Source organism: Episyrphus balteatus, chromosome 4, assembly GCF_945859705.1.
Source record: "Episyrphus balteatus chromosome 4, idEpiBalt1.1, whole genome shotgun sequence".
Lineage (NCBI taxonomy): Eukaryota > Metazoa > Arthropoda > Insecta > Diptera > Syrphidae > Episyrphus > Episyrphus balteatus.
The window spans coordinates 44,560,746-44,583,773 of NC_079137.1; the positions used below are offsets into that span (position 1 = coordinate 44,560,746).

Genomic DNA, 23,028 nt, shown 5'->3' on the forward strand with positions numbered 1-23,028 from the left:
AAGAAAAAACACGCCTTATATGTAACTGCAGTCGATTCTTAATTCCGCTAAAGCAAATGGTCATTAGAACTGTGTCAGAGCGAAAAACTTGTCAATATCCTTTTTAAGTATTTTTTAGGAGACAAATTCATAGTTAAAAGTTTAAAATAGCTCTGCTTACCGTAGAAGAATTTAAGAATGTACCGAATATAAAATGGCCGAATATTCGGCGGCATCTCTAGTTTAAATTGGTACAAGGAGTGATAAGATGTTTGATATAAATTGCGAGCGTTAGCGAGCAAGAAAATTTTTTTGAAGAAATAAATTTGAACCATTATTAGGCTTTATACAAAAAATTATTTCGCACAATTTTATATATAAAAACATTGAAAAATGAAATTTTTCTCCCACTAAAATTTTGTAGCAAAAAATTGATATATTCTATTACATCAATTTAGTTCTAAATTAAATCGGGAATACTTAAAATTAAAAATTTTAAATAATCCAAGTTGTTTGGCATGAGCTAATTTTCTAATTTGAAACAATTTGATTAATAGAAAGCTAAAAATATAAAGAAAAATTTTACATAGGTACTCTCTGAAATAAAAGGATAAGATGTCGGAAAGACTTAAATAGATTTAACGGTAATATTTCAAAAAACGAGATGTGATCGAATATTTTTATCTTCGGATTCGAGTTCAGCAACCCTTTGAAAAAGTATAGTTTAGCCTCGACATCAAAAACCTTGTAGATAAATACTTGTGTTATTTAAAGGGTTCTTAAAAAAAACATTTTAAGGTGTTTACATAGTGCTTTAGGAAATGATCAAAGAGGTAAAAACTAGTTTTTTGAAAATCCCTTACCAAACGTTGTAATGGACCACAAAATTGTTGTTTTTCCTTATAAAAACTTCATCGACAGCTTCTTAAACGATACGAAATTGGTAGAGACTTTTAGGGAGATTTTCGGGATCGGGTCAAAATTCTGGCTTCAAAATTCTGCTTTTCAAAATTCTGCTTTTCAAAATTCTGCTTTTTTAACGAAAATTCTGTTTTTCAAAATTCTGCTTTTCAAAATTCTGCCAGCATTATTCTTGAACAAAAAATTCTGCCAATTCTGTTTTTTTATAGCATATGCGCTGACTAAAGAAAAATACACCTCATTAATGTAATTCAACATTGGTACTTTCCCAAATTTTTTTATTTGAGTGTCGCAAATATTTTTCAAATAAAATCTATAACTTATTGGAACCCATCGGTTGTTTGATACAAAATAGTCCTTTTAAAAAATTTTGAATTATTTTCGGAAATGTTTAGTATTAAAAACCTGTTCTTAATTTTTTCAAATTTATTTATTTATAAAAAGAAAATTAATATACATTCAAAGAATAACAAATTATGTAGGTAAGTTATCAAATAAGCAGATAATTTTTCAAGAAGATGATTTTTAAGAAGTCTGCAAAAAATTAAAGAACGGTTTGGAAAATGTTAAAAAGCGCGCGCTTTTTAACATTTTCCAAACCCTTTTTTAATTTTTTGCAGAATTTTGAAAAACAGAATTATGAAAAGCAGAATTTTGAAAAACAGAATTTTGAAAAGCAGAATTTTGAAAGCAGAATTTTGTAAAGCAGAATTTTGAAAGCAGGATTTTGACTCCGGCAGAATTTTGACCCCAACCCGAGATTTTCAGATAGGTAATTAAATTACTAAAATACAAAAACAAACCATTTAGTACTGCAAATATTAGACTTATAGGTATTTTTTTATACTATATCTTTTGATTTTCTGAAAAAAAAAATTTCGGGGGGGGTTAAACCCCCAAAACCCCCCCCCTAAATACGGCTATGTCAGAAGGATAAACTATTTGAATAAAATTTGGTACCTGGTTATTAAAATAAACAGTTTTCAAAAAAAAAAGTTCCAACGGGTCTAACGATTTCGATTTTTTTTTTTATTTTTGAGGTTTTATTTTAAATTGAAAAAAATGTGGTAACATAAAACTTCTAAAGAATGTTATGAGACAGGTTTAGTGTAATTAAAAAGAATTTCATAAAAAAATAGAACAAAATAGAGTCTCTACAACGGTTCTCTGTAATCACTAGCAATTTGGAACATTTTTAACTAAAATTTATTAAAAAAATTTCGTAAAAAATGCGTAGGTACAGAATTTTGAAAAGATTAAAAATTAGTTTTTGCACGCTTTTGAAGTTAGTTGTCTTTTATTTTGTTTAGTCAAAACAATCAATTAGCAATTCTGTGTGGTGTTGTACCAAATTTTTTTTATGATTTTTTTTGTAATTACACTTAAATAGCAGCCTATTAATACCATTCTTAAGAACTTTTTTGCAACGGTCTTTCTTTTTGTTTGTTTGGAGTGGTTTTTCTTTTTGCTGAAAAAAATCCGCTTCATCACTTAAGATGTTTTCTCGAAGAAATTGTTCATGTTCAACCAATTTTTTCGAGGTCAATCCAGGATCATTCGACCCCTTTCCGCCATTTTATCGATAAAAATTTTTTTTGAGTTTTTGAGAACAGGTGACATAAACTTTCTCCCAAACCAAAACTTTTCTTGTGACTCTACTTTCTTTTAGTATATACCTACATTTCAGTAGCTCCACAGACTTTGTTTGAAGGCAAAAAAAAAAACATGATTACTAAATTGTTTTTTTTTTTTTTTTTTTTTTAATTTCACTTAGCACTTTATCTTCATCTTCTAAGCGCCTTATATATATTCGTAAATGCTAAATGTAATTTCGTTTCTCGATGGTCAATTTCTAAATCCCCTTCAATACTTGGAAAAAAAATTTCAATGAAATTAGTCCAACATGGACGAAAATGGGTACCCATTTTTCCTTGGTTACTAACAGCCAAATGAAGAGTGCGATTAACAGAATTATTTTTTTTTTTTTGTATTTTTCAAACTTGCATCATAGTATCTACCTACTCCTACATACATAAATTGCAATTAAAAAAAATTACCCACTTGATAAGTCACACTTAGTCAGATAATAAATTTATCAATAAATTTGTGATTACGAAATTAGATGTCTAACTTGGATACCCTCCACGTTCCATATAAAATACTTCAATTAATTTCTATTATATTTGTTTTTATTCTAAACAAACATTGATAATTTTTTTAAATATTTATTTCAATGGTGTAATTGGATCACAAATCACGATAATTTCCAAACAAATTATAAACACTTCCCCCTTCAATTGACCCTTGTGATAACGCTATCATAGGCTTAACATTGTTTTATTTTTATTTTTTTTCGTTTTTCATCATTTTGTGATTAGATAAGCGGCCTTCATATTCAAAGAAAAAAAAAAGAGTTCTTGATTGATTACTTGATAAATATTATTATATTCGTACTACATACGAGTACATCGTATAAAATGATGGTGTTTATTTTTATTTATAAATAACCAGTCATGAACCTTTCTGAGTTTTGTTATCACACGGTTGTTATATAGCCTTAAATATGACGTTGCAAATATGAATGTCAAATACATTTTTTTTTTAATTTTTGCAGTTTCAGGTTTCTAATAAATTTTTTATTTAAATGAGTTTATTATTTGATTAAGTAAATTTTCAGTCCTAACAGTTATTAAGAAGAAAAAGAAAAAAAAGTAGTTTGGTCATATTTTTAGACTCAACTTAATTTTAAATAAGATTTATACCCAAATATTGATAAAAAAGAACTTTGAATCCAATTCTGTCTTTAGTCATAAAAAGTAACAAGGTAGTTAAAAATTGCCGCCATTACTAACACCAAACACAGAGAGAAAATATCGCAGAGATAACTTCGTGGTAAATTTAACTTAATTTCTGGTATGTTTAACTAATTTCTAGTATATTTAACTATATTATATTTAAATTTACTAGAAGTAAAGTAAAGTTATCCCTAGAGTTATTTTTTCTCATTGTACAGTCGGTGTTACAGACATTTTGAAAACGCAACCTAACCTACCTGACTATAAACGGAAATTGTTTCAATTTTATTTCCCAAAACATGAGTACGGTTAAACTTTTTTCTTTTTAAATATATTATGTAGCTTAAAGGAATACAGATTTATCGTGCATAGCTTCCATTTAATCAATAGTTTCTGATTAGATATTATAATGAATTAGCTATGGAAACAGCTCATAATATTCAAAATGCTTGCTCTGTGCTTGAATGAACGTGATTTTAGATGGAAAACTTTATGTCCACGTGCAATAGAACGCAATTTTGAGTGCAAGATGTATCGATAAACAGATTTGACTCTTTATTTAAGATTAGCAAAGGAAGGTTATCTAATCAGAAATTTTGATATCACACGAGTGGTGTTGTCGTGCTGGAGTTTTTAATTTGAGATTTATCATCAGGAATAAAGTGTGTTTCTGTTAAAAATGCTTTAATATACAAAAAAATAAATCGACAAAAATTTCCATAGAGATTAAACAATGGTGCATGAACTTGACTTTTTTTGTAGATATAAAATAAATTGTGACAATTCCGCTGATTTTCTAAGGAATGCAGCTCAAAACTTAAATGATATGACCACCCTTAAAATTACTTTACTCGTTCATATGCTTTTTTTTTCAGTACAATTAGAGATATTTCATTGTCACGGGTGTGACAGTTTTGCTCTTTATTCTGTGAATTATTTAAACATTATTGAATATTAATAGAATTAAACTTAATTGATTTAGCTCTAGTAAGTTGTGTTACGGGTGTGACACATTTACATTATTTAACTAGTAAATCATATTAATTTTTTTCTAAATGTGCATCGGAATGTTTATCCTTAGGGCTCTTTTCACAAAGGGACATAATACGATTCAAAATTAAGAAAATATTTGTTTTAATACTGTTACGGGTGTGACAAATCAAAGTTTGGTTAGATTACGAAAGGTTGACTGTTGATCTTGTTTTCGATTAACTTAGATTAATGGAGATTAATTGTGACACCCATCACCCACATATACATATAAAGTCTATGAAACAGATCTAGGATCATAGCCGTTTGTGACATTGATATTATCTACAGGTAATATCTTGAAATATCGATGATCTTTAATCACGTAATATCCTGGCAACGAAAAGAGAATCGCAAGAGAATCTGTCTGTTGTTCGTTTGTCAATAAACGTTACGGGTGTGATATCAACTTCAATCAATGTAACGGATGTGATATTAGATATTGAAGTAAGAAAATATGGAAAATATTTGTTTTAATTAAAAAAAACGACTTTTTTAAATTTCAAAAAAACCTTTTAGTTAGTAATTTAGAATTTTGAATTTTTGAAAATAAACACAAAAGATAAAATTTGATTGTAATTATGAACTCGTTTTCATTTTTTCTTAGAAGGTGGGTTTAATTAATTGATTCAAATAATTATTTTTTACCAAATCAATAAAATAAAAGATAAATCATTTGAAACCACAAAAATTCAAAAACCTTTGAAAATAAATTGAATAATTTCATCATTTAATCATCTTTCACACCGCATTGGCACGTTTTAAGGTTTCCTTTTTGACATGAAATTGTAATAAAATTATTATCTTCTTCTTAAAGTTCAAAGACCCATTCATTGTTTATGACGTGCTCCGCCTATATTATCAAAAAGTCTTAAGATTTTGTAATTTATTGCAGGACATTTATATATTTAATCATATCAAAGCTACAAGTAACTTCATTTGCAGTAAATTATTTATTAATCATGATTTTTATTAAACGTCCTTGTAACGAATAATTATTATTTAAAAATCTATCACGAAATAATAATTAAAATGAATTTTACACTTTTCTCTATAAAGCTCTGAAATATTCATTGCAGATTGCATCATTATCTCAATATTCAATATATAATTGAAGTTCAAAACTTGAACGAAAACAACAACAATTCTTGTTCCTGAAATTCCAAAACACATACATAAACACAAATTATGAAGTATTTTCGCTCAGATTACGACACTTTGTTTCAAACTGATGATGATGAAAATTTAGTGGGGAAGGAGGGTTAGAATATTTAATTTAGAACACCGAAACGCCTGAGGAAGAGAGAAATGCTATAGAACACTGACATTCACGTTCAATGAACAAAGCTCAAGAGGTTATCGCTAAAACCTAATTAACCTCTAAGCAATTTCGCGTGTTAGTTGTATATAATAATAATAATTTTGATATTGTCGATTCAGATGTTGATCTGGATGATGTCGATAGAGTCAGAGTCAGAGCCACCCAGAATATCGATTTGTTACGTGTTTTTTTTTTTTTGGTTGGAAGAGATTTATGTAGGTTTTTTGTCGTTTGTTTATTAAGAGAAAGAAAAATGTGTTTAAACAATAATTATCACATGTGTTTAACCTTCAATGACAGCGGTTGAATGATGTCGATTAAATTGTAAAATTCTTTCAGGTTAAGAAAAATTTGTATTGATAATTTTATTGGGATCGGAAACAGTTTATGAAAGTTTATCGATGGCACTTTTTGCGAAACTTTGAATTCTTAGAAAAATTCCCTTTTACGACTTTCATATTGAACTTTTTTTTCTTTGAATCAGTAATGAAATAAAATTTTAAAAACTTAAGTGGGAAAATAAATTTAAACAACGTTTTCAACCTCTTTTTTTAAGTTAAGAAAATTTTAACTTTAGTGTGGTGAATTTAAATCACAAGTCGCAAATTTTGGTATAAAACAAAATTTGTTGGGATTACCTGTGGTCTATTTCACCAACTTACAAATTGTAGATTACAAGCACTTTTTTGACAAATTTGTGGAAATAACGATTTTTTCTGTTTCACAAATTCTTTGTATTACAAAAATGCATTTGTTGCTTACAAAGGGAAATTTGTAGAAATTTCATTATTTCAGTTTCACCAAAATTTAATTTTCTTTGTTGCGTACACTTACAAATTTGTTAAAATTTATATTTTTTTGTAAGTTTGTGTTTCACGAAATCAAAAATTTTTACAAATTTGTTCAGTTACTGAAAATTTCTTGCAGTAGAAAGATCGTTTGTAGATTAAATTACAACTTGTAATTTTCATAAGAAATCTCATTTAAAACCTTAAAACGACCTTAAGCAAGATGCATAGTAGCACCGACGTTATAAGTGAAGATTTTAATAGGCAAAGAAAAATATATCGACTGCGAATTAATTATGAAATTTCAAATTCTTTTATTTTCAAGGTAAAGTGTTGGTTTAAACGTGCTAAGGCAGAGGAAATGATAAAACGAATGTCGACCTTTTCCTCAATGCATTTTGCCAGTAGTCACAGGTCCATTAAAAGATTGGCTGATAACACCGGTTAGGAAAACCACATCTCCAGTTATCGACCGTTATAATAGAGCGCACAAATCAACAAGGAGGATAATAGGGAATGCGATTTGTATTCTTAAAATAAAATGTCTATACCTCAACCATTTGAGAGTGCAACCAAAGAAAACAATTCAAATTATTAAGTGCTGCATAATTTTAACAAACATTTCCCGACAAGATGAGACCAATGACTTAATTGAATTGCAAACAAAGATGAAGAAGAAGAAAAGAATAATAACTTTGACAACTTAAAAGGCAAAACACATAGACTTATATTTTAACCTATTTTTCTTGAAACGAAATCTTATGTCGTTTTCGATTTGCCATCCAGAAAGTATTTATAAAAGTGTTTTAACTTCACGTACATGTTAAATAGAACGCTTCTCAGAAGAGAAATTCTGTTTCTGATTTCAAATAAGAATTCACTCAAAATCACTAATACATATTTTAATACTTAAACGTCAAAAAAAATTTCAAAGTATAAAAGAAAAAAAAAAAATTGTATTTGATTATACATCAACCAACACAGATATAAAATTTCAGAATTGAGTGAAAAAGATTCAAACCGTTTCATTGGATTTCAGAATGAGTGAATTCTTGAGTGAAGCCAATCGAAAACGACATTACCACCCGTAATTTTAACCCCCATTTAAACGCTTCTTCTTTTTTATCACGAATATTAAACCCGTGATGTTTCAGAAGCAAACAAATTTGTGAAAAACAGTTGTCATTTACAACTTTCCAAATTAAATAGTCAAACCGGTTTTTCTTGTAATTGTATATAACAAATACAATTTCCCTTAATTTTTTTCTCTTTTCAACAAATTTGGTGGAACTAAATTTATAGTTTAAGAAACAGAAAATCAGTTAACAAATTTGTAAAGGTAAGCCACAAATACAAATTTGTTATTTTAATTGTAATTTGGTGAAATAGACCACTGGTGGCTGGAAAAGAGGTTGGCTCATATGAACATGAAAATTTCTGGAGCAATTGATTTTAATGGCTTATTTTATAATTTATTGTTTTAAAAATGCCCTTTTTTGTATTTTAGAGTATTGTTTGAAAAGTAAGCTTCTTTTTTAATAACAAATTGTATTTTTAAAAAGAAGAAACAATTACTAATAATTTTTGTCTTATCCGTTTCTGTACATTTGTACAATTTGGCTGGAATAAATAACTAAAATTCGAGAACTCCTTGAGTCATTTTTGTTTGGTCGGTAAACTAAATTCTTTTAAGAACAAGAAATTCTTCCATCAACATCGAAATAAGGAACGGGTTTCTAAGGTTCAAATAAAAGTAGCGCAAATCTTTTACATTACCAAATTTCTATCCTATTTCTATTCTATTAAATCCATACATTAAATTCTACTCAACCTACATTTAATGACAAAAAAATCCATCTATTATATCTTCACACATTTCAATCAATCGCCTCTGACCTCGTTTATAATTTCGATTGACCCATTAGATTATTGAAGCTATTAAGCACGACGTCAATCAAAACATAGACAGAGGCGCCACCACATTAAATAGAATTAATGTTTACAAATGAAACGAAAAAAAAAAAAAAGAATTTTTTAAAAATTATTAGGTATTATTGACTACCATATTAGGTAGATGTCTTTTTACTGCTATCCCACTATGGGCGGTCAAAGTCCGCCCCTACAAAAAAAGAAAAAAAAAAAAACAAAACAAGAACTACAATTACGAGAAAAAATATGAAAAAACAAAAAAAAAATATCATATGATTAACGATGTGATGCTCTCTGTTTGGATGTCTACACACGCAAACACAAAATCATGTAGGCGATGACCTAATAAATAAAAAAAAAAACACACTCACGACTCATGAACCAAAGACTTCCATTTAAGGCAAGCCCATAGTTAAAATCTTTTTCTGAATAATTGATTCAAAAAAAAAGTTTAGCAACCACTGATAAATTAGCTTCTTGGATAAGAAGTCGTACAGTACCCTATAAATCATCTTAAAGCTTTGACAGTCCTCTAAAATAATCCCTTTTATTTTTTCTCTACTCAACATGAGCAAATTCAAACTAAACTAGACACTAAACAAAACTTGAAACACCCTGTAATATCCGCTAAACTAATTTTCGCTCAAACCTTCGTTTTTTTTTTATTTCTTTGTCAACAAAAAAATATCGCATGACACGAAAACATACCCTAGAGAGATAGAATGAGAATGAAAGAAGTTCAAAGCAATTTGTCCCGGTTGGCCGGTGTCAAATGTCAACTTGACTCTTGTCAAAACACACACGTTCGCACTCTGAGCTCACAAATTGCCCCCATTGTCTGGCGATTTCATTTTCTGTTTGTTTTCGTTTCAATCATTGTGTTTACTTGAGCAAACATGAAACACAGCAAACGGACGACGGACACAAACAGAGTCCCAGCACTATAGCACTATACTCAAAAGGAGGAAACAAATTAACATAATTAAGTCGACACCACAATACACAAAATGAAATAGAGTGAGAGAGGGATAGAGAGAAAATGGAATTATCGTCCATTAGAAACAAGAGGATATAATAATATATTGCAATCCAGTCCAGAGTCAGTCAGGTCAGGGCCAAACGAAATATAAATTGCTTTTGGCTGTGATGCCAGAGGGGGAGGGGGCGGGGCGGTATACCCTTTTGTATACTCTCTAATGCCTTTCACTTTGTAAAATATAAAATTTTTCAATTAATTCAACTTGACTTACCTTAAATCTAACATTACTCGTTGAATCCGAATTGGCTAGTGATTTCTCCGAGGGTGTATAGCGACCGCCATTTCCGCCGCCGCCATTGCCACTACTGCCACCTGTTGGTGTGATGATATGTTGACCACCAACACCACCACCACCACCAACACCTCCTCCACCAATTACACCAGCAGCACCGCCGCCACTACAAACGCTTGTGACATTTGGATTGCCACTACTGATGCCGCCGCCGCCACTTACAACGGCACCACTTGAATTGAACATCAAGCCGCTACCGCTGCTGTTGCTATTATTTAGACCGTCTATGCTGCTTATAGCTGGTGTACCACCTTCGGCTAAATGTGAGTGCTTATCATAGCACGAGGAACATATTTGCACCATGCCTGGTAGAAAATAAGGAGGAATTTTTAGAAAAAATATATGTACATAATTTTGACAGAAAATGAAAATACTTACCCTGCGGACTTATGGGACTAGCATTTTTAAATGGTTTCATTGTTTTGATAAAAGGATAATAAGGCTCTCGTTCGCCATTTTGACAACAATAGACTAAGCGTAATTGAGATGATGGCGTATCGCCGCCACATGTATAACAAACAAATGTTGTACGTTCGGCCACTGGTGCTGGTCGTTTACGCAGCGAGTAGTAACGTTCATTTTCTGCTGCACGAGTTGCCTGGAAGTAAATTAAAAATAAAACATAAATGAGTTATGTCAAAAATAAATTTTTTATAAAAATATTTGACGAAAATGTTTTTTTTTTTTCAGCTTCATGAGAGTTAAATATTATTACAGTAACTATTTTGTAGGATTGCGTACTCTAATTTATTCAGCAATCATACAACTTAAAAGTGGCGCCCAATGTGAAATTATAATACAATTATATCTCTTTTTTTTAATGGGCGCCTAAAAAGGGGTCTTATTTTGTGTTTGTTATTTTTTCAAGCTCATTTCTGTCACTATCCGAACAGTGTTTGCTATAAATGAAACAGTTCACATTTAAACAGTTTTTGATTGAGAAGAGCTCGTAGTCTGAAAGAATTTTTGCAGCAGGCGAGTGCTTCAAAATGTTAAAATCTATAATTATATTATGCACTTCTAATTATACACCTTAAAGTTCAGTAGTTGTCAACTAGTTCAACTGATTTCATTACTTGGTAATTTGTAAAACTTATTTTTTTAGGTATAGTTTTTTTTTTGCATTTTACACATAAACGGTCACTGTGGCGTATGTGTTACATTTTTTTACAACTGAAAACTTATTTTTTTGCTGATAAAATAATGAAACCTAATGACTTGATCTTAAAAAACCTTAAAAATTCACAGTTAGTTTGTTAAAATGAGATATGGGGAAATTTCACCATGAACTAGAACATAAAGGCAGTTTATGGCATTACTTTATTGCAAATATATATGTAAATTGGGAAATTTTAATAATTTTTTTTTATCAAATATGCATTTATTGTAATTTATTTGCGTAGTGGCTTATTAACAAATTTAATCCAAAATTCCTCAAGGAAGCTATTTCAGACCACTATTTTTTTTTAATAATTAAGCTTCGTGAGTCGAGAAAAATTTTAAAATCATTCAGAAGGATTCGGATTATAGCTGATTGGACTTCAGATTAAAAAATCAATTTTAAATATTTTTTTGTTTGAAAGTAACTTTTCAGTTTATTTAAGCGAACTTGTTCAATTTGTGTTTGGTTTTTTTTACTCTAGATTTCGATCCAAAGCCTACTACGTAGAGCTTAGAAAATATTTCCTAAAAAGCTAACCTTATTTTGTAGTACGTTTAAGCTAACCATTCGTCGAAACGACGAAGTGATTTTTAACTGCGCTGTTAAAAAAAAGTTATTAACTAATTTCTGTGAAGTTTAATAATTCATGTTAAGTAGTTACTTTTTTAACAGAAAAAGCAAAAAAAGGATTTTTTTACACACGGGTTACACGAATTGAGAATGCAATCGGAAGCCCCTTTTTCCGAAAACACAGAAAAAATAAAATTGGTGTTCGTCAAATTGACGAAGGTTAGCTTTCTAGGGTTAAACTGAAACTAGAAGTTTTTGATTCCTCTTTATAAGGGAGCTAAGTAGAACTGGGACCATAATTATTTTCTCATACAATGAAACACTTCTTTGAATATTTCTATCTTAAAAAAAAAAAAAATGTTTGCTTTATTTCCCATTTGCAAAAAAATAGGCTATGTCTAAAATGCCTTTAAAAATATATAATTTTAATAAATATTATATTATTATTTGTAATTGGGAATATGGACTGATTTTATAGTTCTACCCAAAAAATCAGAAATTTAAATGTTTGTTAGTGGAAACTGACATCAACTGGAAAGATTTGTTTATTCTTTTACTCTTTGATATTTTTGGTGAAAAATAAGAATACAACAAATTAGATTCCTAATTAAAATCATTTGGGTCAATTGAAATTTATTTGAATTTCTTTTTACAAATCAATTAATTTTTCACATTGATTCATTTCAGTGCTGACCCAAATTCTCTATGCTTTTAACATTAAAGATATAAAATAGGTATACAAAATGAATTATTCTTTTTTAAATCAATATGTGTTTAAAGAAAACACATTTTTGAAATTCAAAATAAATAGAATTTTTTTTTTTCTCTTTAGCTTGATATAGACATTCGTTCTATTTCAAAAGGATGCCATATGCACTAGACAAAAAAAATATTCACAATACTGAATGTATTTTCTTGTTAAATGTTTATAAATAATGTATTTAGCACAGTTTAAGAAGAGGGACAATAAGCGGATGTAGGTTTAAAACGAATCTATTTACGATAGAAAAAAATCCATTAAAATTGAGCAGGAAAGGAAAACTGAAAATGTAATACAAAAAACTTATGTACATAGCTAACAAATAACGAAAAGAAAAATGAAATTGGATTTGAAATAAAAATATTCTAATAAATATTTGTTGTAAATACTTTTTTATGAATACATATATCAGCATACAAAATCTGTCGTTCTAAAAAACAACTTTACCTAAAGATCTTGTACATCTATTAATGTGATCCTTACCCTGAAAAGCCTTCAAAAACCATTATTTCATATTTCAGAAAAAATTGTCGACAAATATCAATTATTTTAATTATTTTTTAGAAAATGAAAAATATTTTCTGGGACACAATAGGTGATAAAAAAAAAATGTTACGCATACGCCACAGTGCACATTTAAAGTTAACTTTGAAATTGTATTCAAAGTTTGCTACAATAAATTGTATTCCAATTAAAACCAATTGATGTTTAAAAGGATTAAATACTAATAAATTGTTGAATCAATAAATACAAAGTTTTACTTCAATAAAAGGTAAGATTCTAGAATTAATTGTGATGAACTAATTTTTACTTTGTGTGAAGAAATACTCAATTATATCTATGAAAATTTATTCTTTTTTTAACGACATCGTAGGTTTGGCGTTATTAGTCTATCTATAATATAATAATCTATGATTAACAGTTTCGGTCACATTTTCAACAATAAATTAAGAATATTTTTTGTTTGGACTATCTGCACCTGAAGGAATTTTTTTTTTTTTAACCTCTGAAAGACCAATGGCATATCGAAGAACTCCTCACAAGAGAAAACTCTCTGTTTATTCTTTTTTACTAGCTTTAGGTCAATGTATTTTTCATTCGACAGGCGAAAAATTTAAATAAAATGCAAATGACTGGGCCAGTCGTTCACGAATTTTTTTAAACAAAATCTTGGGAGCCGTTTAAGACTTTTCCAAAATTTGTATGACAGGTACAGTTATTTTTGGTACAAAAAAAAAGTTTAAAGACCCACTTTTTGGCATTCTCTATTATCGTAATGTCATCTCAACTTTTTTGTACGAATACATAATTTGTTATATACCTAATACCTCTAACGCAAGTAAGAAAATTTAATGTACTTTACTGCAGTTAAGTAAATATAGGTAATAGTTTTGTTTTAATCTTCAAACTATTTTGGTTTCAATCAACTTCTTCAATCAATTTCCCCTCATTCTCTTCAAACAACGTCTAAGTTTAATTTAATTTACAGATACTCCTTCGATTTGTATTCATTACATATATCTAACAGAAAAAATAATAAAATTCCTTATCGATTTCCGACACACCTTTTGCAATAAATATATCTATTCACGCGCATAAATAAATATAAAATTTCTATCATACATACATCACAACACATCAATCCTTCAGTCAAGTTCAATAATCCCATATTCTATGATAGATTCAAACGCAATCATAAATCAACTATGTGTATACATCAGCTATACGTCCAACCAACCAACGAAAAACTGTTTTCCATAAACATGCAAAATATAAAAATAAAACAAAAAAAAAAATTATAGCGACAAAACACGCAATAGCTAAGAGATACATGAAAACATGAAGTAAGCTGAGCTGCCAAGTGTTTAACCTTGTTTGTTTCGCTTTACTGGTCTTAAACGACCGCTATAGTTATTGCAACTCATCGTCACTACTACCTTCTCCACCAACCAACCAAGTTACCACCACCGCCAACGCAAAAACATAATCATTCGTTGTCGTCAACTATAAATCTCAAGCTGTCAATCGAAAATTGGCTTAATACTCATTTTTCGTTTTGTATATAATTTTTTTTCGATTCGTTTTTTTTTTTTTTTTTTGCAATTTCTGTTGACATTCGCGTGATTAAATTAACAATTATTTGGCATTTTTCTATCGCCGCGACGAGCGCAAGCAAACATTTGTAAGACAAAACAAAAAAGGTGATACAAGCCGACCACCTCGACATCGCCCGCTATATACATTTCACAAAAAGGCTAAATATCATTCCAATCACGTCTACGATATATGAAATCGACACTAAATGCATTTTAATCGTTTTTTTGGTTTTTTTCTTTTCATTTTGTCTTCTTCTTATTGATGTTTCTAAAGTTTCATATCTTATTATCAGCAAATCTGTTTTGTATCAAATGATTGGTGTTTGATAGTTCGATAAAGGCAAGTCTTTAAAAAATTTGATCATTTCAAATGAATATGGCGGCCATTTTGAATTAAGGTTTTTAAAGATATCTCGGGCCCTCGAAGTCTTAGAACGAAAATTCAAGTAGTAGATTGCAGGGAATTCAATTTGCCATTTTTCTTTCCTTATTAATTTTTTTGATAATTTCATCAGAACTAAAGTTATCGGTCCTCAAACACGGTGGTTATATCTGAGTTACTAAATAACTTCTACAATTTCAGCATTATCTCTCAAACTCTAAATCTATCACCGCCAACGGCGGCGAAGACGTAGACAAATATCTATTATGTGGTATTTTCAATTTTAACACAAGTCAGTCAGCCAGTAGTCAGTTTTAACAAGGGAAGGGTGTTAGATAGTTGGTGTTGGTTTTTTTTTGTTGGGTATAAAATTACTTTCATGTAAGTTTTAACAAAGTTTGAGGTGTGTGTACTACGTACAACACACTAGACACGTTTTATTTGCAATTAAATTCGATTCAATTTACAAGACGAGATATTCATTTTAAATACAAAATTATTGTTCACAGTCTAAAAGAGTGGAAGGAGGAGGGGAGAAATAGATACCGACATCTATCTGTTCGATACATATCTAATTAGCTGATTGTTTTGTTGGATCGTTTGGCGGAACGTGAACTGGTTTAAGATTGTGGTGATAACAATATTTATTCAGGCTACACAGTACACAGTCATGATTATTATTATTATTATTATGGTTGCAAGCTTGCAGTTGATTTTCTCAATAACTGTAGCCGTTTTGAAAATGATGTGTGTGTGTGTGATGTGGGGGAAGAGAGAGGAGGGTTGTGAAGTGTGAATATTTTGAACTCACGTTCTTTAACCGCATTATAGGATGCAATCTATGAGTGTACGAGATTTGATTTTGATTTTTTTTTTCATTGAGAAAAGTATTTTTTTCTTTATTTTTTTTTTGTTGAAATAAATTAAATTATTAATTGGAAAAAATTAAATTTATATTCTATGGAGGTTTTCACTTTAGTAGGAGTATGAACTGGGTTATTATAACTCGTTTAGTTACGAGTAAGTTGATAGAGAGATTTTTAATTAAGTTTTTGTTTGTTAATTTGAAAAGAAACTATTATAGTCTATTTAATAGACCCGAGCTCCAGAGCAAAAATAGAACAAATTCGTTCAAGACTTTTTATTGGCGATTATGATTCCTTGGCATACAAGAATACTCCAGCCAAAAGTGCTACTAAATCCATTGGTGCATTTCTGAGAAAACGGCAACACTGGTCGGTTTTCAGTTTTTTTGATTTAACTCGAAAACCAAGCCTGACTTTGAAATGGTTCAAAGACACTTTTCATAGCAAATTAAATTGTCTGTCAAGTTAAGATGGTTAAAAAATTTTAAAAATTATTTTTGACTAAAATTCTAACCTAAAATCAAAGAAAAAAAGGTTAAAAAATTGACAATTTTATTTTTTTTTTACTAAATCAAGGGGCATTTTGTGTATGTAGCCGGGACGTCCAAACTTTGTACTAATGAAATAAAGTAGAGGTAAAATCCTTTAATAATATGCAATTTTTATTTTTTTTTGTCAAGAAACAACTTAAATGTACCTATTCAAAAATTAGCACTTTTTCTAAATTTTTGACTTTTTTAGTTAAAAGCAAGTTTTTAAAACTCGATAAAATCGTATTAATTGGTAACTTTTAGACTTTTAAAGTGAACATACTTCGAGGGATTGATTTAATATAAACTAAATATGACAAACAAAAAAATTTATTTGCATCCTTATGGCTTTTTGTGGAATTTTGTGTATGTGCATTTTTATAAATTCGGGTCGAATGGATGGACGGAGAGCCTTTAGCTTTGGTCTATTGCATAGAAGAACATTTAATACCAACTCTTTTACTGTTTTCAATGGCCTGAAAAACAATTCTTGTAAAATCCACGACCAACGAAAAGTTTCTCTTGAAAAACGAAAAAAAATACTCTTATGAGTTTGAAACAAAATACATAGCTCAGGCAAATTATTAAATCAAATTGCACTTTTCGCGGGACAAATTTTTTTCATGGAACGTGTTTAGGTGAATGTCCTTAAATCATAAAAGTGAATTTTTTGGGATGATAAGATATCGGGAACAGCCGCCATCTTGGAAAAGAGGTCGGTGCCGTTTTTATTTTATAACTCCATTTTTACTCATTTAAACCAAAAATGTCCGAGGATAGACTTATTATCAATTAAATTATCTAAAAAATGATATACAAATGAATTCCGTGAGTTAGTTAAATTCAATTTTATAGTCGGTCAAAGTCCGGGTTCTTCTCGCAAGGTTAAGACAATATGACATTTTTTCAAATATCTGAAGAACTTTTTATTTGTTTGGGATTTTCTTAAAGAATGAATTATAGCACTTTTAATTTATCTATAAAATAAGCCCTTTATCGTAACTGTAACCAACATAATGTATAAGCCATCTAACGTCGAAGTTCACAATCTACTAGTCAAAAGTGAGAAAATAACAAGTTTTCTTCTATTAGACCGAGCAAATTTTTGAAGTGGAGGTATAACTAAAATATAAGTTAACAGTTTTTTAACTATGTTCGTCTAAATATTGAATTCAAAGTTTGAAATCTTTAATGTTAACCTTTATATAGTTTTCGAGGTTTTCAATGAAGTGAATTTTCCAATTAATGTGAATAAGCTAAAGTGACACTATTTAAAATTCTAAATATGTATAAGAACTGATGCCCTGTCATTTTTTCTAAACATGAACACCTCAATCTCAGCATTACGATAAGTATAACTCAAGATATGAGGTGTGTAAGCCGTTATGTTTTCGAGACTATTGTGTTTAATTTTTGACTGTTATTTGAACTATTGAAATCCCAAATATGTTCAGTTAAAAAATCGTATAACATGACTTCGACGTTTGGTTGCTTCTACAATGTGATGGTTACAAAAACAATAAAGGGTTCATTTCATAGATAATTAAAAGTGCTATAATTCATTCTTTAAGAAAATCCCAAACAAATAAAAAGTTCTTCAGATATTTGAAAAAATGTCATATTGTCTTAACCTTGCGAGAAGAACCCGGAGGTGCCGTGAAATAACGCCGAGCGAAATAACGCCGAATTCCAAAATTCGGCGTTATTTCACTTTCAAAAGCGAAATAAGGCCGAATTTCAACATTCGGGCTTATTTCACAATGACAAAGTGAAATAACGCCGATTCGGCATTATTTCACTTTTTCGGTGAGGCAAATCCTGCTAAGTGGAGCTTAGGAAAAATTGCAATGTAACCACCTGTAGTCAGTTTGGTATTGAAATGCCATATTCTTGGCAAAGGGACATAAGGCCCATGGACATAACAGCCACTTAATATTTGTGGACTTAAGTCCCAATTGAGTGAGACATAAGTTCAAAATTAATTGTCAAACTCAGGTTGGACATAAGACCCACAAATAAAAGATGGACGTTATGTCTCACTAACGAAGAATTCACAAATTATAAAATTATTTCCCAACTGGATTTGGGATAGTTACAAAATTCGATTTTGCACTTATGTCCCACCCTATTGGCACATACGCCTATCCAATAGTGTATCCAAAGCAGGACAGCATGTCCCCAGCCTACAAACATACTTCACTATTTATACGCCTAAGTCCTGTTTGTGTTATAACTTAGCAAACGCGAAGCGGAAAAAAATTTGCTTACATGAGAATATATTTAATTTTCGGAACCCAAACGCGAAGCGGAAAAAAATTTTGCCCACGGGAGAATCAATTTTGAGGTGTGAAAATAAAAATTCGCGCGAATTTTTATTTTCACACCTCAAAATTGATTCTCCCGTGGGCAAAATTTTTTTCCGCTTCGCGTTTGGGTTCCGAAAATCAAATATATTCTCATGTAAGCAAATTTTTTTCCGCTTTGCCTTCCACCAATTAAAACAGGTGGGATTTATTCGTTTCTTATCTTTGTATTGTGATGACCGCCCTATTTGCGAGATAATTTTCAAAATGACCCGCGCTTATCATGCGAGGTTGGTTGTATTCAAAGTTTCTTTTTCATTTAAAGAATCTGAAACAAAACGCAAATAAAATAGAACAAAAGTTATTCTACATTATTATTTTATATTTCGAAAAGTGTGGGGCTTATGTCCCAGTTAAATAAAAAATATGTTGGGCTAATGTCTCACTCAAGTGGGATATAATTCTTAAATTAAATGTCGTCCCACTCAAGTGGAACAAAACTCCCAAAAATAAAGAGTGGGCGTTATGTCCTTGGGTCTTATGTCCCTGCGCCACATTTTTATCACATCTTGAAACTTATCTAGGTTAATGAATAATTAAGAGGCATACCTATAAGAAATAAGAGCCAAAACTTTTTTGGAACCTATACCTCGATGGGATGGACATAAGTCCCAAATTGGGATGGGAGCCATTGTGCCCAAATAAATTTGGGACTTATATGCCTTTGAAAATAAGAAAAAGGGTACCATACCGGTTAACTTGCGTCTGCTCTTATGCTGACTTTTCTAACATTCGGCCTTATTTCTCAGTTGGGACTCGGCGTTATTTCACTTTGACAAAGTGCAATAAGGCCGAATGTTGAAATTCGGCGTTATTTCGCTTTTGTAAAGTGAAATAACGCCGAATTTTGGAATTCGGCGTTATTTCGCTCGGCGTTATTTCACGGCACCGAACCCGGACTTTAACCGACTATAAAATTGAATTTAACTAACTCACGGAATTCATTTGTATATCATTTTTTAGATAATTTAATTGATAATAAGTCTATCCTCGGACATTTTTGGTTTAAATGAGTAAAAATGGAGTTATAAAATAAAAACGGCACCGACCTCTTTTCCAAGATGGCGGCTGTTCCCGATATCTTATCATCCCAAAAAATTCACTTTTATGATTTAAGGACATTCACCTAAACACGTTCCATGAAAAAATTTGATTTAATAATTTGCCTGAGCTATTTTGTTTCAAACTCATAAGAGTATTTTTTTCGTTTTTCAAGAGAAACTTTTCGTTGGTCGTGGATTTTACAAGAATTGTTTTTCAGGCCATTGAAAACAGTAAAAGAGTTGGTATTAAATGTTCTTCTATGCAATAGACCAAAGCTAAAGGCTCTCCGTCCATCCATTCGACCCGAATTTATAAAAATGCACATACACAAAATTCCACAAAAAGCCATAAGGATGCAAATAAATTTTTTTGTTTGTCATATTTAGTTTATATTAAATCAATCCCTCGAAGTATGTTTACTTTAAAAGTCTAAAAGTTACCAATTAATACGATTTTATCGAGTTTTAAAAACTTGCTTTTAACTAAAAAAGTCAAAAATTTAGAAAAAGTGCTAATTTTTGAATAGGTACATTTAAGTTGTTTCTTGACAAAAAAAATTAAAAATTGCATATTATTAAAGGATTTTACCTCTACTTTATTTCATTAGTACAATTGGACGTCCCGGCTACATACACAAAATGCCCCTTGATTTAGTAAAAAAAAAAAATAAAATTGTCAATTTTTTAACTTTTTTTTCTTTGATTTTAGGTTAGAATTTTAGTCAAAAATAATTTTTAAAATTTTTTAACCATCTTAACTTGACAGAAAATTTAATTTGCTATGAAAAGTGTCTTTGAACCATTTCAAAGTCAGGCTTGGTTTTCGAGTTAAATCAAAAAAACTGAAAACCGACCAGTGTTGCCGTTTTCTCAGAAATGCACCAATGGATTTAGTAGCACTTTTGGCTGGAGTATTCTTGTATGCCAAGGAATCATAATCGCCAATAAAAAGTCTTGAACGAATTTGTTCCATCCAAAAGGGTCTATTCAATAGACTATTACTTTTTGATTTAAAAGTTAAAATAATGTAACATTTTTAAGTTGTTTTCAAGATCTGAATCATGATTTTTTTTCTTTGGAATGTTTATCAAACGTTTAGCAGAAAAAGGAAGGAAGACACATTTATAAAATGATGCATTTAAAACCGTTTCCCCCGAAATGTAAGCCACAATTCAATATGAATTTTTGAAACGTAAACGTGTTACGGGTGTGACATAAAAAGAACATGACTGAACTTCAATACTAATTCTTAAATGAGACACAAAACAACAATGCAAAATCTATAAATGTTCTCATTTAAAATTTTACGCGCGTGAAAATAAAAAATGTCACGGGTGTGAAATTTGATATTTTAATCTTGTTATTTTCGTATAAAGTAAAAATAAGAAAATAGAGTGATTTATAAATGTTTTTTTGATGAATAATTTGGAATAAGTTATATATGAGTAATGACTATTTTAAAGAAATTGACGCTTAGACGAGAATATTTTTAAGAAAGTTGGCCACCTAGGTTTCTATAGATTTATTTTATACCACAGGTGTTTAAAATTTTTCATAAAATACTTTTTATACATTTTGCATCGAAAAAAAATTTCAATTTTTTGTTAAGGAAAATGTGCAATAGCCATGAAATGTTTAATGTGTTTATGTACTCATCCAATTATTGTAGAAAATTATAAAAAAAAGAAATATATAAAATTCATTTATTCGTGGTTGTAGTGAACGAAAACATAAGATGAACAAATTTAAAATACACTGAACGAAAAAAAGCCAATATTTTCCGAACTGGTTGCGATAGAACTTTTTTCTATCTGTTTTTAGAACAGTCATAAATAAGTGTAGCTATCAGCCGTTTTAGGATTGCCAATTCTCTATCGGACACCCTGTATTATATTCGGACCTATTGTAAACAAAAATTACCAGGGAAATGGTTTCGGGAGTAGGGCCCCAATCGGAAAAATGGTGAAAATTTAAATTTTTTTTTTGCTTTCCCCATATTCTTAACCATTTAAGAACAAAATTCAAGCTAAAAAAATAATGAAATTTCTGGAGCTTTTCAGTTGGGAGTTTTTTTTTCAGAATAGGCCTGATTATGACGATTACAACTCAACTTCAACTTTTTGAATCGTTATAAGTAAGAAACTGTGGGTCTAAGGAAAAAAAGTGTCATGATACTTTTTATATATTATAACCTGGTCTACAATTCTTGCATTGAAAATTTTTTGATAAGACTTACCGTGTTGCTGAAAATCGTGAAAAACCATTTTTTGTGACCTTTGACACCAAGTAAAATTTTTTCCAGGTCTCGCATCGATGAGGACTTTTTAGATTTAGTTTATGATGGTGTTTCCAACAATCCTACCAATTTTTAGCTTGCTGGAAATTAATGTAACCTCCTTATTTTAGTCTAATTTGACCGGACTAATAGTCTTGAATGAAAGAAAACAATATCATTCCGTTTATCTGTCTACTTTGTACTACTTTTATTTATAGGCCTAAGTCGCAACAAACTTTTTTCCATTAAACTTTGTGTTTTGAACATTTAAAATGTCATTCTTTTAATAGATTTTAAATAAACTTATGAATTTGTATATAAAAAGTTTATTTTTATACTAACAAAAACGTGAACATGTAGCCGATATGAAATGTTACCCAGCCATAGTTGAGTAAACAAAATGAATCTTCAAATAATTCCATTAAATTCCACAGAAGTTTACATTTCTTCTGAAATTCCTTTATAAATGCAAACAAAAAAAATTTCAATACCCTTCACAGGTCCTTTCCATGTGATCACAGGTGTGTAGGTACAACGAAATACACAATAAAGAAATTCCTTATAACTCAATTTTGCTAAAATTCAATATCAAATGTCAAATTGAAATTCTTACAAAATATCAATCTTCATTTATGTTACAGTTTCTCTTTATATTACTTCTCACAATATTTTTCTCTCTAAAATGTAATAAATTCACATAATATAATATGAAATCAATAAAATTTGATTTTAATTGCTTTTTCAGAATTTATATTATTTATATGTTTCCATTCATTTATTTGTGTTGCTATTATATGCATTGCATGCATAAAAGCATGCATAATTTAATACCTACAACAATATGTAAATTATGCGTGATATTAATAAAAAAAATTCATATAATTTGAA

The 23,028-nt window shown here is 29.7% G+C and overlaps 1 protein-coding gene across 2 annotated transcripts in view; it reads right to left on the bottom strand.

Annotated features, from left to right (window-relative positions):
• LOC129917968 (uncharacterized) overlaps positions 1 to 23,028 on the bottom strand; it is a 262,693-nt gene that overhangs the window by 96,946 nt on the left and 142,719 nt on the right. For both annotated transcript variants that reach the window (XM_055998235.1, XM_055998234.1), the window contains exons 3-4: positions 10,472 to 10,691; positions 10,013 to 10,398 (exon numbers count right to left, since the gene is read on the bottom strand). In XM_055998235.1, coding sequence (XP_055854210.1) covers positions 10,013 to 10,398; positions 10,472 to 10,691 — 606 coding nt within the window. The remainder of the gene's footprint in view (positions 1 to 10,012; positions 10,399 to 10,471; positions 10,692 to 23,028) is intronic.